The 24,447-nt window shown below is 41.5% G+C and overlaps 1 protein-coding gene across 1 annotated transcript in view; it reads right to left on the bottom strand.

The window, feature by feature from the left end:
* The window catches only part of AFG1L (AFG1 like ATPase), a 255,712-nt gene that overhangs the window by 8,087 nt on the left and 223,178 nt on the right, over positions 1-24,447 (bottom strand). The window contains exons 11-12 of the mRNA XM_088460454.1: positions 10,338-10,478; positions 2,524-2,637 (exon numbers count right to left, since the gene is read on the bottom strand). Coding sequence (XP_088316580.1) covers positions 2,524-2,637; positions 10,338-10,478 — 255 coding nt within the window. The remainder of the gene's footprint in view (positions 1-2,523; positions 2,638-10,337; positions 10,479-24,447) is intronic.

Raw genomic sequence — 24,447 nt, 5'->3', positions numbered from 1 at the left:
CCTGACGACCATCTTAAAGATATCCTCAAAATGTAAACAGGGGTGTGTACTATTGACACAGATGCACGCACAGATCAGTGAGATCTGTGCATGCATCTGTGTAAAAACAAAGTGTTAAATTAAAATAAAAATGATGTGGGCCCTTCCCCCATAAAGACCAAAAAGCATCAGACTTTTCAGAGCCAGTCCTGGTTGTGAAAATACGGGGGACAAAAGACATAGGGGTCCCCTGTATTTAGCACAACCAGCATTGGGCTCAGCGAGCCGGTCCTGGTTTTGGAAATACAGGGGACAAAGTGAGTAGGGGTCCCTTGTATTTTCCATAACCAGCACCGGACTCTTTCTAGCGGGGGTGTAATGCAACAGCATTACACCTGACCGCTAGATCCTCTCTCCAGGGCACACTAGGCCTGGGCTGATGCCCGAGGCTATCCCCGACACTCCTGGCCGGCGGGTGCCGGGTTGATTGTGTATAGTGTCTGTAAAAAATAAATGAACTAATATTGGGCCTCATTCAGCTTGGAAGGCAAGTCTGCGGATGCACGCACCTGGTCGATGTTTGCCTTCTGCGCATGCATGAGCAACGCAGTGTACGTGCGTGAATTGGCTACTGTGATAGCGAAAGCGAACGCAGCGGATGCACAGAGCCATCGCAGAGTGATTGATATGAAGCACCGTTTGGGGGTGGAGAGGGGGTTGGTTGAAGGAACACAGGCGTGCCTGTGCGGTTAAATGCCGTTACAGGGGTGTGCATAATTAAGCGCCTGCGATTGCATACGCAGCCAGAGGTCTAGATGGTGACAGGAAGTTTCGCAGTTTTGAGTCAGGGTCAGCTCAACCACAACTGTGCGTATGGGTCCGATGTTACTCGATGTTTTGCTGACTTGCAGATGTATGTAATGAGTAGTGGGCGGCTTTATACAGTGGTGGTCGTCTTGGTATAGTGCTGCGATCACATTCATTTGCATGATTTTGCAGCGGTTCACACCATTGAAGTCAATGGTGGGAACCGTTCATTGGCTGAGAGAGGCGGAGGCTCGCCTCTCTCAGCCAATGAACGATCAGCCACAGTATTTATATAGGAAATGCAGCGGCTGAGCTGTCATTCAGGATGTATCGTCCTTAGAGAACGGTACTTATGTTTGTGGAATCGGGAAGTGATCTACACTAGGAATAGGTGAGTATGGACATTTTTTTTACAGGTGTCGTGGATTCTACTGGATAAGGGGATGTGTGAATGTCAGTGTGCATGTATGTTTTATTAAAATTATACTGTCACGATGTGCGTGTCTTGTGTTTATCTTAATATTTATTTTGCAGGTGCCCTTAATGCCCTGCATGCGGGGGTGGCTTGCTGGGGCCTGTAGTTCTCCAGCAAAAGACAATATTACTTAATCTATTTTTTACACACACTATACACAATCAACCCGGCACCCACCGGTTAGGGATGCCGGGGTTAGCCCCGGCCTATCAGCCCAGGCCTGGGGTGCCCTGGAGAGGGGGACCCCTTTATTGGGGGGTTCCCACCTCCCCAGGGATCCCTGGCCTGGGCTGACTAGCAGTCAGGTTTAAAGCTTTGGCCGGGGGACCCGGTGAAAGGGTTCCCCTGGCTGTGGCATTACACCACTGCTAGAAATAGTCCGGTGCTGGTTATGGAAAATACAGGGGACCCCTACTCATTTTGTCCCTTGTATTTCCAAAACCAGGATGGGCTCGCTGAGCCCAATGCTGGTTGTGTTAAATACAGGGGAACCCTACATCTTTGTCCTCTGTATTTTCACAACCAGGACTGGCTCTGTAAAGTCCCGGGCTGGTTGTGCTTTTAGAGGGGGACCCCACATCATTTTTTTTATTTTACACTTTACAAGCTATTACACAGATGCATGCACGGATCTCAATGATCTGTGCATGCATCTGTGTCTGAAGCAGGTATGGGAGGGGAGTAGGAATGCCTATCAAGTGACGGCCACATCGTGCAAGTCTGAAAGACATATCGTTTATCATTTGGTAGTGCATACACACTGCACAATAAGAGGGGAATTGTTAACGAGATTGACAGATCTTCCTGCAAGTACAAAAGATCTGAAGATGCGAGTAACGACCGTCGGGATTGCGCATCGGGATCGTGATAGAGTGTACACACTTGACAATATGAACAATTTGTCGTTCCGATGCGTCAGAATTGGCCAAATCGCTCACGATATCGTCTAGTGCAGAGGTTCCCAAACTTGGTCCTCAAGGCTCCCCAACAGTTCAGGTTTTAGCGATATCCATGGTTGAGAACAGGTGGCTTAATTAGTACTCAATTTGATTTAACCACCTGTGCTAAAGCATGGATATCTCTAATACCTGAACTGTTGGGGAGCCTTGAGGACCGTGTTTGGGAACCTCTGGTCAAGCGTGTAGGGCCTTAAATGTACAGTTTCTGCAAAATAAAGTTTTTTTAAACCTAAAATAAACAAATGAATATCCTGAAGCCATTATCCCAGTGTTTGTATTGTTCTATGCTCACTGTCAGCATACCTTACTAAGCTCCAGATCATCCAGAAGTATTCTACAATCTGCATCCTCAGCATCTTGAAGCTTCTGCATGAACAAACTTTGCAAAGGGATATCCGCAGAGCAAACCACACGCACCTGGAAACAAACATGGCTCCTTTAACAAATAACCTGACAGTGGATGGATACAAGGTTTAAATAGGTGAGGATGTGAAGAAGAGGTTAGAGTTGCCACATAGCCTACACAGGTGTTGATTCTTAGAATTCCCTGTCAAGGTTGTAACTTAATCCGTAATTTTCCATATAGCACAAAAACGAAAACAAGCAAATGTAGTCAGACATCAACACCACAGTTGATATAAGAAATATACATATAAAAAATAATATAATTATAATATAATAAGGGTGTTTGAGGTGCTAATTGTTGATTTGGGATGAGGTTATCAATGCAACAGAAAAGGTTTATGGGACGTGGGCCCCCATACTAACAGGATGTCAATCATATTTTACAGCATATATGTAAATGAAGCACACAGTAACTTACTTTATCATAATATGTAAACATAATTGACCCTCTTTGCTTATCAGTATGAGAGCAACAAACTCTGCTGCGATTGATCTAAGTAAAGTATGTGGTTTATATGCCTTTGGAGAAAGGGGTCCTTCAATACAAATATCAACCCTATATAATATTCAACCCACGCATGCATCTAAAAAACACCATTGGAATATAATTCTCCATTTTGGGTATAATGCTACTTACCAAACCGCAAAGTAACATCATAAAGCCAGTCATTTTATTTGTCATCTTTTTATCAATGTCCTATAAAAACTAATATTTATTACATAAATGCAATTATGGGTTTACAATGTAAAAACCTTGAATTGCCGCAAAAAAACCAGTAATGTTTACATCACATGAAAATAAATGCTAAAATAAAATGGCAAATGAAAACAAAAGTATAAAGAAGTGAATTGGAATAAAGTGACCTCAAAGTCTGGGTACAACGCATTTCGCAGAACCCTGTCTGCTTCCTCAAGCCAACGGCTTAGGAAGCAGATATTTATCGGCAAGTCAAGGTTTTAAATTGTAAACCCATAATTGCATTTCTCTAATAAATGTTTTTTTGTAAATAGAACACAGATTGTTGCTTCAATAATAAAATAGGCAGTACTGTACTGTATAGACTCAACGTTTCCTTTACAGTATACAATTCCTCCTCACATGCATCGGGTTTCAAATGAATGTCCAAAGCGAACAATCGTCACATAAAGGGGAGTGTGGACTTATAAGGGAGGAATTAAAGGTGAACCTCACATATACACAACCAAATAGCATACTATTGTCTACAAATGTTCCTGGTGCATGTGATTTGTTCTTTTGGTTATGTAAGTATGTCCAATCACCTACAATTATCAATGTATGTATTATTCAGTGTTTTAAAAATAGATACTGCTTTAAAATTCCACTTTTGTTATCAGTTTTGTCAGTCACAAGGTTAAATGACATTTTAAGATCCATGTAATTTCAGAAAAAAAAAAGATTTTAATATCACAGAAGAATAATTGTGAGATATCAGTAAGTAAACCAAAAGGATATTGGAGATGGCACATTTTACAGATTATGAACCTTACAGAGCAAAAACAAGTGACCTTAGAATAAAGCGGACATCTTAAGAACAACAAATGTTTGTGCCGTTTTTACATTTTATAAGTGTTCACCAATTAAATGAACAGGTTACTGGCAAAATCTTTCATATAAAGATGTTGAATAGGAGTATAACATTGATTCTAACCATATTAAATGATAAAATAGTTGTAAAACAAAGCATAAATGGGGACGCTTACATTATGGTGTAAGAGATTCACCTTTTCCTCAGCACTTACACTATATAGTTCATGCTGTGGAGATAAGGCCTATATTTGTATATTTCTGGAATGTACTTTGTCATTTGTGTTTAGCCAACTACAATCACCATGGGAGTGCCCCTTGTGTGTGGTTTATTTTAAAGCTTTGCTCAACCTGTGAAGATTAAATAATGTGAAGGGGAACTTGCTGATGGAATATATACATTTTGATGTTCAACAAGAGCAGACTAAAACAGGGGCAGAACTATAGGAGACAAGGGAGGTGCCTGTCGCCGGGCTCCGGCTCTGAAGGGGCATCTTGTCCACAACATATTCACGTAGGCCTGTAACTATGTACCCGGAGTGTACCGTCACGGCCGCCCAATACATGGCACCCCTTCCCAGCACCTGAGAGCCACCATACACTAGTGGAGAGCTCCATGCCAGACCATCAGCTGCTGCCTTTGTCTATCTACAGCCTGTCTGCATGCAAATGTCTACATTACAGTGTCAGCAGCTGTGACGGTGGGTGAATAGTGCTCTACAACCATACTATTTTATGGAAGCACTTGCTTTGCTTGTGGCTGTTTTAGCTTTAAAACAGTACCAAGCAAAGCACATACCGTATATACTCGAGTATAAGCCGAGTTTTTCAGCACAAAAAATGTGCTGAAAAAGTACCCCCTCGGCTTATACTCGAGTCAAGTGTAGCACTGACCGGACGGAGTTCGGTCAGCGCTACACACTGCCAAACACACAGCCGCCGCAGCCGGCAGCTGCGTGTTTGGTGTAATCAGCAGCCGCTGAGAGTCTGTCAGACTCTCAGCGGCTGCTGCTGCTCCCACTGCGGGAGCCATCTTCCGGCTCCCGCAGTGGGTGATGGGAGACACGTCGTCATGACGACGTCTCTCCCATGCAAAGCGGCCGGAGGAGCGGACAGCGGCGGGACCAGGAGCGGGAGTTTAAGGTAAGTGTTTATTTTTTTTTTATTCTTTTCACGTCTCTCTCTACTAGGGGGGGGGGGGGACTACAGGGGGCACTACCAGGGGGCGATGACTACAGGGGGCACTACCAGGGGGCATTATCAGGGGGTGATTACTACAGGGGGCACTACCAAGGGGCATTATCAGGGGGCGATTACTACAGGGGGCACTAAAAGGGGGGATTACCACTGGGGGAACTACAAGGGGGGGATTACTACAGGGGGCACTACCAGGGGGGGATTACTACAGGGGGGGATTACTACAGGGGGCACTAAAAGGGGGGATTACTACAGGGGGCACTAAAAGGGGGGATTACCACTGGGGGAACTACCAGGGGAGGATTACTACAGGGGGCACTACCAGTGGGGGATTACTACAGGGGGCACGAAAAGGGGGGATTACTACTGGGGGTACTACCAGGGGGGGGATTACTACTGGAGGCACTGAAAGGGGGGATTACCACTGGGGGCACTACCAGGAGGGATTACTACTGGGGGCACAACCAGGGGGAATTACTACTGGGGGCACAACCAGGGGGAATTACTACTGGGGCACTACCAGCTGCTGCCATTTCCCACACTAGGCTTATACTCGAGTCAGTAAGTTTTCCCAGTTTTTTTGGGTAAAAGTAGGTACCTCGGCTTATATTCGGGTCGACTTATACTCGAGTATATACGGTAACTTATAATGATTATAGTGCAGAGGGTGTGTGAGCGGGAGGACCAATCACAAGATACAATCTCTTGATCGTTACTCCTGCTCACATACCCACTCCGGCATTTTTAACTGGCGAACTTAGTGACAAACTAAACTTGCTTCCCAGTATTTAGTAATGCAGTTTATGGGGTATTTATTGTAACTGTCATTATGACTAATATAGTCTAGCACATTCTTTTTAAATCAAACAGATAATAATATGATCTTGTAATTAGAATTTGTCATTTAATGCATAGCAATATTTTTTAAATTTATAAACGTAAATTCCACACCTCTAGTCCCTGACAGTAAACAATAATCACCATATTAGAAGTAACATATATTAGAACATGTGGCAATGTATTTAAGCGGAATGCTAAAATAAAAGTTAGCAAATAATGCAGTTAGATTTTGAAGGCTCTCTATGTATCAATTTACTTAATACTAGCTGGGATACCCGGAGTTGCCCGGGTTGAAGACTGGACCCTGAAGTACACCTGCAGCCTTTTTCTTTACAATGTCCTCGCCTATAACCCCATTCCATTGATCCTGAAAAGGACCCCACTGTACATGCATGCAAACTGTGGCGTAACTACCGTGGGTGCAAGGGGTGCGGCTGCTATAGTGCCCTAGCTGCCTCTGTGGCCCGTCGCTCCCCCTGCACCTAGTCACGCACACAAGGTGGGCCGGTCCAGTCAGGGCTGCCGAGGGAATCCGGGAGTTAACGGTGTTGATTTGGTGATGGCCTAAAAGCTAATTACTGCTGACGCACCGGCAGGCAGACATGGAGAGACAGTGCCACTGGTTGGGAGGCAATCAAGGCTCGCTGACCGGTAGCCAATCAGCAGTGGCAGCTCCTGATAGTCTGCCGTTCTGTAAGCTCCAATTGGCTCGCGACCGACGCTCTCTATTCATGTATGCCCCTAGCCAGCTGTAATTAGCTAGTGGTCGGCCCCAAATCCACACCTGCTGGCGGTACACAGGAGGAGGTGAGAGGCTGCTGGAGGGACACGGGAAAGTGAGTTACTGGAGGGGCAAAATGTGTAAGGGGCAGTACTGTGTGGCATAATGTTATAAGGGACATTACTGTGTGGCATAATGTCATAAGGGGCCTTACTGTGTGGCAAATGTTCACAAGAAGGAAAGAAAAAGGTAACTCCTTTGTTTGGGGCACACTGTGTCACAAAAATAATAAAAATGTACTTTTATTTAAAAAAATTAAAACAAAATAAAGCTCAGATACATCATGTTAATGATTAAACTCGATCAAGGAAGTGTAACAGTATATTGTATATATAGTCAGCAATAGGGGACGTCAAAGTGCTTAGTGCAATCAAAAAAATATGTCCCTTAAAGATATATATCCTAGTCATTAAATAAATGTAACAACATTAAATTGATTGTTAGTTAATAAATTGATAATACATATAGTCAAACAAAAAATATATACATTAGCAGCAGGGAACATCAAAGTGCTAGTGCAATTGAAAAATATCAAGAGAACACAGTCAGTAACGTGTGTGTGCAAATATGAGCAATAAATAAAGCAATACTGAGCAATTAATTAGTAACTTGGTAATCATATATAATCAAACAGAAAGTATGTGTTAACATGCAAAGTAAGCAGCGAAAAATATCAAAAGTGCTAGTGCAATTGAAAGGGATCCTTAGGTGGATATCAGGAAAATGCAATAAACATATATGTGCACAAATGAGCAATGACTATTGTCATACCACCCAATATTGATTCCACTGGTGAACCAAAAGCAGAGCACAAAGTACTAATATCTCACTTAATGCAAAGAAAAGAATACACATATAAATCACAAAAAATATATTGTGAAGCTGAGCAAATGATATAATGTAATCATATTAGCATAAATAAATACATTATTATTTGATAGAACACATTTAATTATTAAGAAGTACAGTAGGCGAAAATAAAAACAAATATGGACAAAAATGTCATCAATTGATAAATTACTGACTATATTAATGGATGCAGTAATAACACGGACCTGACAGTGCTGTAATTGTAAGATGTATATGAGGCGTCCCTCATTAACCATAAATTGCCCCCATGATAGATTACTTAGAAAAAAAGTGCCAGTCCCAGTCCAATGTAGATGTAAGACTGGCAATAGCAGATCCCTATTCCCTTGTAAATGCACATGCACTTTTTTTCTAATTAATCTATCATGGGGGCAATTTATGGTTAATGAGGGACGCCACATATACATCTTACAATTACAGCACTGTCAGGTCCGTGTTATTACTGCATCCATTAATATAGTCAGTAATTGATCAATTGATGAAATTTTTGTCCATATTTGTTTTTATTTTCGCCTACTGTACTTCTTATTAATTGAATGTGTTCTATCAAATAATAATAATGTATTTATTTATGCTAATATGATTACATTATATCATTTGCTCAAGAGGAACAGCTTCACAATATATTTTTTGTGATTTATATGTGTATTCTTTTCTTTACATTAAGTGAGATATTAGTACTTTGTGCTCGGCTTTTGGTTCACCAGTGGAATCAATATTGGGTGGTATGACAATAGTCATTGCTCATTTGTGCACATATATGTTTATTGCGTTTTCCTGATATCCACCTAAGGATCCCTTTCAATTGCACTAGCACTTTTGATATTTTTCGCTGCTTACTTTGCATGTTAACACATACTTTCTGTTTGATTATATATGATTACCAAGTTACTAATTAATTGCTCAGTATTGCTTTACTTATTGCTCATATTTGCACACACGTTACTGACTGTGTTCTCTTGATATTTTTCAATTGCACTAGCACTTTGATGTTCCCTGCTGCTAATGTATATATTTTTTGTTTGACTATATGTATTATCAATTTATTAACTAACCATCAATTTAATGTCATTACATTTATTTAATGACTGGGATATATATCTTTAAGGGACATATTTTTTTGATTGCACTAAGCACTTTGACGGCCACTATTGCTGACTATATATACAATATACTGTTACACTTCCTTGATCGAGTTTAATCATTAACATGATGTATCTGAACTTTATTTTGTTTTCATTTTTTTAAATAAAAGTAAATTTTTATTATTTTTGTGACACAGTGTGCCCCAAACAAAGGAGTTACCTTTTTATTTCCTTCTTGTGAATATAGTTCTACCACTCCGTGGGAGCACCTGTGTTAGAAATCATGTGATATCTCTCTCCTACATTGATTTTTCATGTGTTTGGAGAACTTCCTTTTGACCTGTGCTGCGTTCCTCCCTCTTCCCATTTTTCCCACACATAATTGTGTGGCAAATGTTATAAGAGGCATTACTGTGTGGCACAATGAGCAAGAGGTACTACTATTGTGTAGAGTAATGTGTTATATGGGACAATACTACGATGTGGCATAATCTGTAGAGGGCATTACTGTGTGGTATAACGTGTAAGGGGCATTAATGTGTAGTGTAAGGGGCATGACTGTGTGGCATAATGTATAAGGGGCACTACTACTGCGTGACATAATGTGTATAAGGGGTACTACTGTGTGGCATAACCTGAATTGGCTCTGTGTGGCATATCATGAATGAGCTCTGTGTGGGTTCAAATGTATGTGTTTTTTTTACCTCGGGGGGGATTTAAGATCTTGCTATGTGGCCCCAAAGTTGTAGTCACGCCCTTGCATGCAAACACAGAGGGCTGACTAATATATATGGTCACTTTAAAAAGGACTAACTCTGGATTTAATATGAACTTGCATGAGTCAAAGTTTGCTGAGATTAAAAAGATACATTTGTAGCTTTCACACAGGTTTTTAGCAGACTGCCAATTTCCACTTGAGCCAGTCCTGGAACCTGTGTAACTTAAGAGCGTCCCCATTTTTACGATTTGTGTGACAGTGTGTGGCACTGACGAAGTTCAAACCTAGGTAAAAACCTAATCCAGGTCAAGCTACACCACCCTCTCAAATTTGGTGGCGCTAGGTCCAAAACTCTGGCCTAAAGGACAAACAGATAGACAGACACGCTTTCTTGCTTATTATATAAATTTGCATTGTCGGCCATTTTGCTTTGGTATATACACGTGTATTTAGTGCCTGAATCAGCATATACACATCAGCCTCTGGCAGTAAAAAAAATTATTAATGACATGTCTGACGATGTAAAAATACCAAGGAGCGTGAATTAACATGATAATAGTACTACTGTAGTATTTCATTAATACTTGTATTTCAGTAATGTTTCATAAAACTAATAAATGTTAAAGTGATTTACAGGTCACCAGATGAACTTGTATAGAAGAATAAACACTGTACCTTATGATCATAGAAGGCATCAATAAGAGTAATGAACCTACGAGCTTGGGAACGCTTTGTCATGTTTAGCTGTGGGATTTGTCGAATAAAAACGGTGTCAAAATTCTTGCACATTTCGAGATAATCACTGGCACCCAGAGGCTAAAATATTAAGATAAAAAGGACACAACATGTATTAGAAAAAACATACAAAACATTGAGGGTGTAGCAAATAAACTGGACATTTCATGACAAAATAACATAGTTTGACTCAGTTGCACAACTAATTGAAGCCAAGATACTTGAAGACAGACATGCTTGTCTTTATTTACCTTTTATATGAGGTGTAATTCTCTTTTGTATAACTCAGCCAAACGACAGTGGCAAAGTATTTTTACAGTAAAAGAATGCTTACAGTGGTGTAGCTATAGACTCGTAGACTAGAGCCCATCTTGCATCCACCACCCCAACCATTTAGCAGTTCATATGATGTTATTGCAGACCCACTATATCTAGTTTCTTTGCAGTGTAGACCCATAGGTCTCTGGTAGCGGGATCCGGTCAAAATCCCAACAGTCAGGATGCTGACGCTTAGAATGCCAGTGCCGGAACCCCAACACCTGTCAGAATCCCGGCGCTGTCATCCCGACGGTAAGTAGCGGGGTTAGGCACTAGGGTGAGGGTTAGGAACTAACGGGGAAGGGTTAGGTTTAGGGTGTGGGGAGGGGGAAGTTAGGTTTATGCACTGGGGAGGGAGAGTTAGGGAGAGGGGGAGGGTTAGAATACTTACCGACAAGTGTCGGTATTCTAACCCTGTCGGGATGCCTGCTTCAGGGTTCTAACCACCAGGATCACGAGCGCCGGAACCCCGTATCCAACTCCTGGTAGCTTTACAGTGCATGTCTCAGGTCTCTGGTAGCATTACAATGCATGTCTCAGGTCTCTGGTAACTTTATAATGCATGCCTCAGGTCTCTGGTAGCTTTACAATGCATGTCTCAGATCTCTGGTAGCTTTACAGTGCATGTCTCAGGTCTCTGGTAGCTTTACAATGCATGTCTCGGGTCTCTAGTAGCTTTACAATGCATGTCTCTGGTAGCTTTACAATGCATATCTCAGGTCTCTGGTAGCTTTACAATGCATGTCTCAGGTCTCTGGTAGCTTTACAATGCATGTCTCAGATCTCTGGTAGCTTTACAATGCATGTCTCAGGTCTCTGGTAGCTTTACAATGCGTGTCTCGGGTCTCTGGTAACTTTACAATGCATGTCTCTGGTAGCTTTACAATGCATGTCTCTGGTAGCTTTACAATGCATATCTCAGGTCTCTGGTAGCTTTACAATGCATGTCTCAGGTCTCTGGTAGCTTTACAATGCATGTCGCAGGTCTCTGGTAGCTTTACAATGCATGTCTCAGGTCTCTGGTAGCTTTACAATGTATGTCTCTGGTAGCTTTACAATGCATGCCTCAGGTCTCTGGTAACTTTACAATGCATGTCTCGCGTCTCTGGTAGCTTTACAATGCATGTCTCAGGTCTCTGGTAGCTTTACAATGCATGTCTCGGGTCTCTGGTAGCTTTACAATGCAAGTCTCTGGTAGCTTTACAATGCATGTCTCAGGTCTCTGGTAGCATTACAATGCATGTCTCAGGTCTGTGGTAGCTTTATAATGCATGTCTCAGGGCCCTGGTAGCTTTACAATGCATGTCTCAGGTCTCTGGTAGCTTTACAATGCATGTCTCAGGTCTCTGGTAGCTTTACAATGCATGTCTCGGGTCTCTGGTAGCTTTACAATGCATGTCTCTAGTAGCTTTACAATGCATGTCTCAGGTCTCTGGTAGCTTTACAATGCATGTTTCAGGTCTCTGGTAGCTTTACAATGCATGTCTCGGGTCTCTGGTAGCTTTACAATGCATGTCTCAGGTCTCTGGTAGCTTTACAATGCATGTCTCAGGTCTCTGGTAGCATTTCAATGCATGTCTCAGGTCTGTGGTAGCTTTATAATGCATGCCTCAGGGCCATGGTAGCTTTACAATGCATGTCTCAGGTCTCTGGTAGCTTTACAATGCATGTCTCAGGTCTCTGGTAGCTTTACAATGCATGTCTCGGGTCTCTGGTAGCTTTACAATGCATGTCTCTGGTTGCTTTACAATGCATGTCTCAGGTCTGTGGTAGCTTTATAATGCATGTCTCAGGTCTCTGGTAACTTTATAATGCATGCCTCAGGTCTCTGGTAGCTTTACAATGCATGTCTCGGGTCTCTAGTAGCTTTACAATGCATGTCTCTGGTAGCTTTACAATGCATGTCTCAGGTCTCTGGTAGCTTTACAATGCATGTCTCAGGTCTCTGGTAGCTTTACAATGCGTGTCTCGGGTCTCTGGTAACTTTACAATGCATGTCTCTGGTAGCTTTACAATGCATGTCTCAGGTCTCTGGTAGCTTTATAGTGCATGTCTCAGGTCTCTGGTAGCTTTACAATGCATGTCTCGGGTCTCTAGTAGCTTTACAATGCATATTTCAGGTCTCTGGTAGCTTTACAATGCATGTCTCAGGTCTCTGGTAGCTTTACAATGCGTGTCTCGGGTCTCTGGTAACTTTACAATGCATGTCTCTGGTAGCTTTACAATGCATGTCTCTTGTAGCTTTACATTGCATATCTCAGGTCTCTGGTAGCTTTACAATGCATGTCTCAGGTTTCTGGTAGCTTTACAATGCATGTCTCAGGTCTCTGGTAGCTTTACAATGCATGTCTCGGGTCTCTGGTAGCTTTACAATGCATGTCTCTAGTAGCTTTACAATGCATATCTCAGGTCTCTGGTAGCTTTACAATGCATGTCTCAGGTCTCTGGTAGCTTTACAATGCATGTCTCAGGTCTCTGGTAGCTTTACAATGCATGTCTCGGGTCTCTGGTAGCTTTATAATGCATGTCTCTAGTAGCTTTACAATGCATATCTCAGGTCTCTGGTAGCTTTACAATGCATGTCTCAGGTCTCTGGTAGCTTTACAATGCATGTCTCAGGTCTCTGGTAGCTTTACAATGCATGTCTCGGGTCTCTGGTAGCTTTACAATGCATGTCTCAGGTCTCTGGTGCTTTACAATGCATGTCTCAGGTCTCTGGTAGCTTTACAATGCATGTCTCGCGTCTCTGGTAGCTTTACAATGCAAGTCTCTGGTAGCTTTACAATGCAAGTCTCGGGTCTCTGGTAGCTTTACAATGCAAGTCTCTGGTAGCTTTACAATGCATGTCTCAGGTCTCTGGTAGCATTACAATGCATGTCTCAGGTCTGTGGTAGCTTTATAATGCATGCCTCAGGGCCCTGGTAGCTTTACAATGCATGTCTCAGGTAGCTTTACAATGCATGTCTCAGGTCTCTGGTAGCTTTACAATGCATGCCTCAGGTCTCTGGTAGCTTTATAATGCATGTCTCAGGTCTCTGGTAGCTTTACAATGCATGTCTCTGGTCTCTGGTAGCTTTACAATGCATGTCTCAGGTCTCTGGTAGCTTTACAATGCATGCCTCAGGTCTCTGGTAGCTTTATAATGCATGTCTCAGGTCTCTGGTAGCTTTATAATGCATGTCTCAGGTCTCTGGTAGCTTTACAATGCATGTCTCAGGTCTCTGGTAGCTTTACAATGCATGTCTCAGGTCTCTGGTAGCTTTACAATGCATGTCTCAGGTCTCTGGTAGCTTTACAATGCATGTCTCGCGTCTCTGGTAGCTTTACAATGCAAGTCTCTGGTAGCTTTACAATGCATGTCTCGGGTCTCTGGTAGCTTTACAATGCAAGTCTCTGGTAGCTTTACAATGCATGTCTCAGGTCTCTGGTAGCATTACAATGCATGTCTCAGGTCTGTGGTAGCTTTATAATGCATGCCTCAGGGCCCTGGTAGCTTTACAATGCATGTCTCAGGTAGCTTTACAATGCATGTCTCAGGTCTCTGGTAGCTTTACAATGCATGCCTCAGGTCTCTGGTAGCTTTATAATGCATGTCTCAGGTCTCTGGTAACTTTATAATGCATGTCTCAGGTCTCTGGTAGCTTTATAATGCATGTCTCAGGTCTCTGGTAGCTTTACAATGCATGTCTCAGGTCTCTGGTAGCTTTACAATGCATGTCTCAGGTCTCTGGTAGCTTTACAATGCATGTCTCAGGTCTCTGGTAGCTTTACAATGCAGTGATTTCAATTAACTATACTCTCCTCTGAGTTTAAGTAATCTAGAGTATTTTACTCTGGATTTACGATTCAATAGTCTGGGACAATCTTTATTATACCAGAATCTCATTTGTTACAATTGGTCTTTTTTGAGCTAATTATCATCATTAGCACGTTCAGCCTCCTGCTGTCATTATTGTTTTATAAGATACTTTTTGGTACTGTAAAATTTTAATGTATGTTTTACTATCATTTTTTTTTGTGTAACATTAAATCTATGTAAGTTTTTTTTTGACACATTCGACTTATTATCTTCGCTGCAGTCGAGTCATAAAGCCCCTCCGGGCGTGCCAGGTTCAGTGAGACTCTGCTAGCGCTGGGCATCTTTTTTTGACGAACATGTGTCTAAGTCGCAACGCTATGCAACTAGAGCGCACCAGCAGACTGTGCTGATAAATTTGATATGCAACACTTGTATATCTCTGTGCGACTGAGACTGAATCTGTATATATATATATAGTGTTACAATGACTGCTCTAATAAGCAATGTTCATTCTAACTTCATAGGCTAGTGGCCACTCCATCTCTACCAGAGATGGTCCTGTAATTTCGGAACTTTACACAATTTTCTTCTAAAAGTGAAATCTATATACAAAAGGAGTCAATAAAACTGAAGGTTGCCTCAAGAATACATGGTAATACCAATTAATGGTTTTCCTCAGATATGACACTGCTCTTCTGTTACTAATATATGAGTTCAGGTCTGCTCTCAGCTTATTGATGCCTTTACATGAATACTGGTTCTGCACACAAAATCGCAATTTCCATATCATGCCACAGTGATGTCACAGGTGAACAGTACTTACAGGCAGCGACTTGTGAAAATTGGTTTAGTCCACAAAATATCTGCCTCCACTTGGTGTAGATGACAGGTGCAATGTGAGTTACTTTTTAGCACAGTCACATTCAAAGGGGGAAAAAAAATATGTCAGCTCTGACCATTATGTCAATGATTCATAGTTGCACGCAAGTCAGCCACAGATGCAGTTGCATTGTGTGTTTAGAAATAAATGCAGATCTTATTTATTTATTTATACCAGTTATTTATATAGCACACACATATTCCACAGCGCTTTAGACAGTATTTGTCCATTTACATCAGTCCCTGCCCCAGTGGAGCTTACAATCAAAATTCCCTACCACATGCTCACACACACTTGGGTTAATTTTGTTGGGAGCCAAATAGCCTACAAGTATATTTTTGGAGTGTGGGAGGAACCGGAGCACCAGGAGGAAACCCACGCAAGCACAGGGAGAATACACAAACTCCGCACAATTAGGGCCGTAGTGGGAATCAAAACGACGACCTCAGTGCTGTGAGGCAGTAATGCTAACCATTACACCGTCTGTGCAGATCTTCACCTGTATTCACAGTTTTTCACATCTATGTCACCACATCTGCCCTATCCATTGGCTTTTGAAATTGGGTTTGGTATAAAAGATAGGCAGTAATTAGACAATATCTAGATAGACAACAGATGTTAGACAGGCAAGAAGTCGACAGGAACAAAAGGTTGACACAGACAAGGTTGACATGAAAAGAGGTCGACATGTACAAAAGGTCGACACAAAATTGTAGACACAAAAATGGTTGACACATTTTTTTTTACTAAACCTAATCTTCACCCTAACCTTTTCTCCTTGTGCCTAACCCTAACCGTCCCTTCTAGTGCCTAACCCTCCCCCCTGGTGCCTAACCCTAACGGTAAGTGCCTAACCCTAACTAAAAAAAAACCATGCATCGATAGAATTTGTTTTGATAGACAACAGATATTAGACAGGCAATAGGTCGACAGGTTAGGCACTTATTGGAGGGTTAGGGTTAGGCACTAGAAGGGACGGTTAGGGTTATACACTTACTCCAATGATTAGGGTTAGGCACCAGGAGGATGTATTAGGGTTAGGCACTTACTGATGGGTTAGGGTTAGGCACCACGAAGGAGGGTTAGGGTGAAGTTTAGGTCTAGAAGACAATAAAAAAATTTTGTGTCTACCATTTTTGTGGTTACCTTTTGTACCTGACAACCTTTTCCATGTTGACATTGTCTGTGTCAACCTTTTGACCCTGTCGACCTATTGCCTGTCTAACATCTGTTGTCTACCTAATTACTGTCTATCTATTGAATGGAACCCTGTGAAATGAACTGTCATTAATATCAGCATGTAATTGTACCAGCCCGTTACTTGGTTCCAGGGATCCATCTAAAATATGCTCACCTCTAAATAGAAAGCAATTCTGCTACACTCTAAAGCTGGCCACACACTAGACCAACTTTCATCCAACCAGCCAACTAGTTGATTGGTTGGAATGAAAATCTGGTAACGTATGGGAGTAACTGATGATCAGCAATTTGCTCCTAAATGCCCGAAAACAGATAAAAATGGTCGTCAGACAAGTTTGTTAAATGTTTGATCAAAACAATTTGTTCAAACGACAGTTTTTAGTCCATTTTCCGGCGTTTGGGAGCAAATTGCTGATTGTCATTTGCTTTCATCCCTTACCAGGTTTTCATTCCAACCAATCAACTAGTTGGATGTAAGTTGGTCTAGTGTGTGGCCAGCTTTACTCTACCTGCACATGTCCAGTTGCCACGTATTTACACCCACTCAGCTGCAAGTGGAGATACGGCTGAGATGCATATTACTCTGAATCGCCCGTAGTTCAAATTTGCATATGCTCAGTTTGTATGTGAAGAATCACAAGATCCATCTGCTAAATAGACTTAAGATGCCCATACACGGTGCAATTTTTTACACACTTTGGCCGTTTTCGATCAATCGTAACTTCCAATCGTGTAAAAAGTGCCATTTTCCGGGATGATTACGATGCTGATGCGCGCCCCCGGTGTTGTGTATCGGCATCATAGATCAACTGAACCTGCAGTAAGATTTCAACCTATCGTGCACGATGTGACACACATCGTTCTGTGTTTGTGCACACAGAACAATATCATGCACGATAGAGATGCATGTAGCACGGACCATTGAGATCCGTGCTACATGCATCTGTGTCATTGACACAGAGCACAAATGGGTCAGAGAGACCCGTCTGTGCTGCTGTGTATTTCAATGACACAGATGCACGCACGGACCAGGAGATCCGTGCTACATGCATCTGTGTCATTGACACAAAGTACAAACGAGATCAGAGAGACCCATCTGCGCTACTGCGGTAAAAAAAATGGCGTGCCCCCCAGCCCCCAAAAGAGCAACCAGCTTCGGGCTTCTAGTGACCTAGTGCTGGTTGTGCTTAAATACAGGGGACAAATGACTTAAGGGTCCCCTGCTCTTAAGCACAACCAGCACCAAGCTAGTCAGAGGAAAAATTAGAGTTAGGGCAGACTTAACTAGATAACTCCTTTTCTTCAAGGTCCATAGGGTCCAAAGGGATACCAAGGGTATATTATTGTTGGAAGACCTGATAGCCTGTGTGTACACCTGAGAGATAGTCATGCGTAGCCATCTCGCCAGAGTCTGCTTATAAGCTGGCCATCCTCGCTGGTGAAAACCATATAATACAAAAAGAGCATCTAATTTTCTAACAGAGTTTGTACGCCCCACATAGATACAGAGAGCACAAACTACATCCAGGGAGGCTTCACCTACAGAAAGGTCTGGAGCCTGAAAAGCTTGGAACAACAATTTCTTCATTCACATGAAAATGGGACACTACATTAGGAAGGTAACCCTTCCTTGTATGTAGAACAGCTTTATCCTGGTGAGAAAAAAAAAGTGGAGCGACAAGAGAGCGCTGCCAAATCTGAGACTCTGCGTGCAGAAGAAATAGCAAGAAAAAAAAGGGTATTTGCTGTTAACCACTTCAAATCCACAGAGTCCATAGGTTCAAATGGGGAAGTTTGTAGACCCTTAAGAACCAAAGAAAAATCCCACGGTGCTACTGGTGGAACAAAAGGAGGCTAAATTCGCAAAAACTCCTTGGAAAAAAATTCTACCATATGGTAATAAAGCAATCTTCTTTTGAAACCAGACTGACAGTACAGAAACCTGCACTCTCAAAGTGTCCAGTTTGTTTTTTATATATGTAGCACTTTATACACTTATTATAACCTCCTTCTTATGTAGGACTTAACACATAGGCTTTCTTTATTATTCTTTAACCCTCAGTTTAAATCTCACACTAGTGTGATTCCATGGGGCGGTTCTGCTGGGTTGGCCTGGGAGGTCCTGTGCCCAATATTTGTTCCATAGGAGTGTTATGGACCTGTCTGATAGAGGTCACCTGGACGCTGTGGGCAGGCCCATAATTATGGCCATTATTATGCAAAGAACCTCTTTCATGCTCATTAGCAGTTATATTATTAGGTTCAGCATGGTTAGAGTGTGCACTCGCATTTGTCTCTTTATGCTTGCAGCACTACAAGTCTCAGCAGGTCGCACCTCACATTGTGCTTAGGGTATGCAATCTAGAGCCCCTCCCCCTATGTACTTTGTCTAATCCTGCCCGAAGAAAAGCCAGTATCCTGGAAATCCTGAATATCTTCCTATGGGAACATCATTGACCAAAAGAATACCAAACTCTGTAATAGATGCGAGCAGAGGCACGCTTCCATGCCCTAATCATCGTTTGAATTACAGAACTGGAAAAACCATTCGCTCTTAGGATGGAAGATTCAAGAGCCATGCTGTCAAAGCCAGACAGGGAAAGACCGGATGTCGACATGCACCTGTGTTAGCAGATCCTGCCATAGAGGAAGAGGGTATGGACTGCATGGACAGATTCTGGATGTCGGTGAACCAATGACGTATGGGCCAAGCTGGAGCCACCAGTATTACCGTTCCACCTTCCTGCTTGAACTTTCTGAGAACTCTTGAGAGTAGAGAAATTGGAGGAAAGAGATACGCCAGCTTGAAATCCCATCTCACTGCCAGTGCGTCCACAAAGGCTGCTGATGGGTCTCTGGACCTGGACCCATACATGGGGACCTTGTGGTTGTGGCGTGATGACATGAGATCTATCTCTGGTAGACCCCATTTGTTTACCAGGAGCTGAAACAATCCCAGATGGAGAGACCACTTTCCGGCGTGTATGTCCTGGCGACTTAGGAAGTCTGCTTCCCAATTGAGTACTCCTGGTATGAATATTTCAGAGATGGCCGGAAGATGACGTTCTGCCCATATCAGAACCTTTGTCACTTCCTTCATGGCTGCATAACTTCTTGTGCCTCCCTGATGATTGAGGTAGGCCACTGTAGTCACATTGTCGGACTGGATCTGGACTGGCCTGCCCTGGAGCAGGTCCTGTGCCATAACAAAATCTCTGTATACTGCTTGTAGTTCCAGAATATTTATTGGCAGATGACTTTCTTGATTTGTCCATCTTCCCTGAAAGGTGTGATGACCTCTCACTGCCCCGCATCCGCGTCTGTGGTGAGAAGAACCCAGATCCTTTCTCAGCCACCACCGGAGGGGGTGACAAACCTCTGGAGTGAGAAGGATCCTCTGATACTTTATAGGATCATGCTGAATGTTCCACCTGTATAGAATCAATCTTTGTAGAGGCCTGGAATGGAACTGAGCATAACCCACCATGTCGAAGGTGCATACCACTGATCCCAGGAATCTTTAATTTAAGTTCTCAGACCTTGACTTCAGATGAGGAGACCCTTCTTAAGAAAGGACTCAAATATGCTCCCGATAATAAACTAAATAAATTTGAAGTGTATTTGGACATTCAGAAATTTATTAGAAAAGTATCCTTGAAGAAATATTTTGTTAATCATAAAATTGAAAGTAACTCAGGAAACCCATAACATATTTAAACCCAAGTCCACTCTTTATCCCACTTTTAGTAGAGGGTGTTATGTGGATACTTTTAATAAACTGGTCTGCTCAGAAATAGAGAAACTAGAACCTAAGTGGAATAAACATAGTAATTTAACAAAAAATGAAAGAGCAGCAATTAAAACTTTAGAAGATAATAAGAACATCACTATTAAGCCCTTAGATAAGGGCGGAGGCATAGTGGTTATGGACACATGGAAAATATGATAAAGAAGTATTCCGCCAGCTGGCAAACTGCAGACGTGGGATCGTTATACACAATCATAGATCATCAATTAGGCTTAAAGGGGGTAGACTACTTTCTCACGAAAAGTGAAATGAATCCATCTAAAAAAGACTTTATAAAAGATGGTATCAAATTTATATTGGAGAATAATTACTTTTGGTATAAAGGTCAATACTTTATCCAAAAACGGGTAACAGCTATGGGGACCCTTTTTGTGCCCGCATATGCGAATATGTATATGGGCCTATGGGAGGAGCATATATGGAGTAATCAAGAAATTTTAGATAATCCATTTTATGGATTTGTTTTATTGACAACATCTTCTGCATATGGCGAGGCTCTGAAATAGAGCTAAAAACTCTTTGTGAATATTTAAATTTAAATGATTATAATATTGAACTCACTTTTTCAATTAGCCCAATAGAGGTACATTTTTTAGATCTGACGATTTATGTTAAAAGTGATCAAATCTGAACTAGGAATTACAGAAAACCCACTTATAGTAATTCCTATATCAGCTTTAAGAGTAACCATCACCCTAATTGATTACATAATGTACCGAAAGGGGAAATAAGAAGGCTACAAAGAAATTGTTCAGATTTAAGAGTATTTAGAGAACAGGTTGAAGAAATGAAAGATCAATTTACATCTAAAGAATATTGTGCAGAAGGGATTAACCGTACTGTAAGAGAAATGGCAGAATCAGATAGGAATGATTTAATTCTGCCAAAAGAAAATAACGATAAAGGAAAAGATTTTAAATGACTGTTTATCTCCAGATTTAACCTACAATATACGAAGGTAGAAAGTATAATAAGAAAGCATTGGCATATTTTAAGGGAAGATGTCTTATAGAAAGAAATTATACCAGAAAAACCACAATTTGTGTATAGGAGACTTAATAATTTAAAAAATTTTATTGTTAAAAGTGCCATACCGGAAGACCTAATAGAATTACAACCAAAGAGTTTCATAGGTGTGGCACATGTCTTGTATGTGGGTCACACACAGGTCAAAAAAGTAAAATAGAAGTAATATCAACATCTACTAGAAAACCATTTAAAATTGACAATTTCATCACATGTAGTACCACTAATTGTGTTTACCATGTTGAGTGTAAATGTGGCCTTCAGTATGTAGGAAGGACCACAAGAATGCTGAAGGAGAGATGGTCTAAACACCTTCGCAATATAAAGAATACTCAGTTTCTCAACATTTTAAGGATAAACACAAATGTCTTGTGAATGGTATTAAGTTTATGGTAGGTCTCAATAAAGTGGAAGGGAATTGGAGAAAGAAATGTCAAGAATCAGATATAGCTAAGGCAGAAATGAAATACAACTATGATATGAAAACTCTGATGCCATCAGGACTGAATATTGATTTTGAGATTAAATGGTTTTTATGAAGTTTTTAATAGAGTTTTTTATTCATAGTTTTATAATAATGAATACATATTCATCCTTTGGAATAGTGGAAAGAGTTAACAACCCTTTTATTTTATATATTTAAAGGTATCTATCATGTTTGCTGTATATATTAATAAGACAGACAGGAGTAAGATGTCCAACGTGGTGCACACGGGGGAAGCCGGAAGTGACGGATGTTCCGGACGGAGCGCATGAGAGACCGGAAGAGGTGAGAGCTCTATCCGGCTCCTGCATTCCACGTGGGACGCACGGGGATAGCCGGAAGTGACGGACACTCCAGGGCCCGCAAAGGTTAGAATCGGAGCCTTGCCGAAGGGCAGGAAGAAAGTGAGGATGTGATGTGACCTTTTTAAGCAGGTTAAGCAGGTTGAAGGGGGAGACGTGTGTTTTTTCGGATTTATAGGATTTAAAGATATAAGTATGGAAAATGGAAACCGGAAGTAGTGTATATAACTCCAGACTGGAAGTAGAAGATTTTAGAGGTTTATATTAAAGTTTTTAAAGGTTTTTATTGATTTTAAGGGACTTTGTGGATTTTATATAATTGATGTTTAATGTGAATGATATATGTTATGAGTTGATGTCTATTAAAGTTATTTGGAGTACATGTGCTACTTTGTTTACCACCCTCCCCCCTCATTTCCTGTTTGTAAAGGATATAACATGGGGGTAGAGACAGAGGGGTAACATCGCCTTGAGGAAGACATATAGTCAAAACGCATTGGAGAGGGTGTGGAATCACTAAGAAAACAATTGGTTTGGATGAGCTGACACAAGAGCAGCTGGTAAAGGGATAGTCACACCCTGAGATCAAACACCGTAAAACACAAAAGAACCAGCGCTAAAAAAGATGGACGGTAATCTTTAAATAATGAAAATGTCATTTATTATAAAAAAACAAGAATAAAACAATAAATGCCACACATGATAATAAATCATTGAATGAATGACCAGCACTCTCAATGCAGAATTCCAATGAAGGATATGAACATTATATCTCTGATACTGTATATTGAGCAGATAGTATAGGACCTAGGACCCCTTCCACTATATCCAAGGTTATGAGATTTCAAGCAGCCATATGAATAGTCGGTACAATTGGTTTCAATACAGTCTTTAGCATCCAAGTGCAAATTGAATAAACTGTTAATAGTGGAATCACTGCATGGCCGGAAGGGAGTAACCATAAGGACAAATCCAAGTAAAGGTATCCAGGCCTGGAGGGAATATCAGAGAATATACCTACTTGTGACATGCATATGTTTTGCTTTGTTCTGGTAAACAGGATTACTCACCATTAATATTGCACATGTTTATTTGCTTTTTGTGTATGGTGATTAAACGATGTTATGCCATGTGGAGCTCCTCTTGTATTCTTTTTGAGGTTTACACTAACAGAGGTGGCTCAAGATAACGTGGAGTAGGAGAATCAATTTGATCTCTGAAGAAAATTGGTTAAAGAAAACTGGAATTTTGGGGACATTATCTATCCCTAGATGGTACTTTTATAATAATTTGGTAGAATTTTTCTTTCCTAGAAGGAGTGCATACTTCCACCTGTATATTAATTAACCATTGATACCTGGACCTGCATTGCTAACAAAATGGATACCCTTCTCTTGTGTAACAGCTTGCGTATTCGCAATGATAGATTCACAATCTTGTCCTCTGGCAGAAACAATTTTTGTGCCCGAGAATCCAGAAACACTCCCAGATGTACCATCTGCTGTGTTGGAGAAAGTGACGATTTCTTCCAATTGACTATCCAGCCGTGCCCTTGTAGGCAGGCTATAGTAATTTGAAGATGGTTTTGGAACATAACCGGAGTCTGTGCCAATATCAGAAGGTTGTCCAGATATGGCAGAATTCTGACTCCCTGATGCCTGAGGTAGGCCATCATGACTGCCATTATTTTGGTAAATACCCAGGGAGCTGTGGATAGGCCAAAGGGTAGAGCCTGAAATTGGTAATGTTGCTGAAGGACAGCAAAGCGTAAGAATTGTTGGTGGGATGGTATAATAGGAACATGCAGATATGCATCCTAAATGTCCATAGAAACCATGTAATCCTCCGGCTCCATTACCAAAATAATTGACTGGAGAGTTTCCATATGAAACTTGGGTACATGGATAAACCTGCTGAGGGTTTTTAGATTTAGTATAGGACGATAAGCCCCATTCGGTTTCTGAACCAGGAACAGACTGGAATAATAACCCCTTCCCTGTTGACACACAGGAACTGGGATTATTACACCCGCCTGCAGCAGGGAGTGAATGGCTCCCTGAAGGGCCAAGGCCTTGACCTCAGCTGATTAGGGCAAAAAAACTTCTGGTGGGGATGTCTCCTGAAAGTGAGGGCATACCCCTGAGAGGCCACTTCTCAGACCCAGGCATCTGTAGTTGTCTGATGACAATAATCCGCAAGCTGAAGAAATCGGCCTCCCACCCTTGGATCCCCA

Source organism: Taudactylus pleione, unplaced genomic scaffold (assembly GCF_031769625.1).
Source record: "Taudactylus pleione unplaced genomic scaffold, aTauple2 ptg000046l, whole genome shotgun sequence".
Classification (NCBI taxonomy): domain Eukaryota; kingdom Metazoa; phylum Chordata; class Amphibia; order Anura; family Myobatrachidae; genus Taudactylus; species Taudactylus pleione.
Note: the sequence above shows the minus strand (reverse complement) of the source record. Positions and strands in the feature narration are given on the sequence as shown.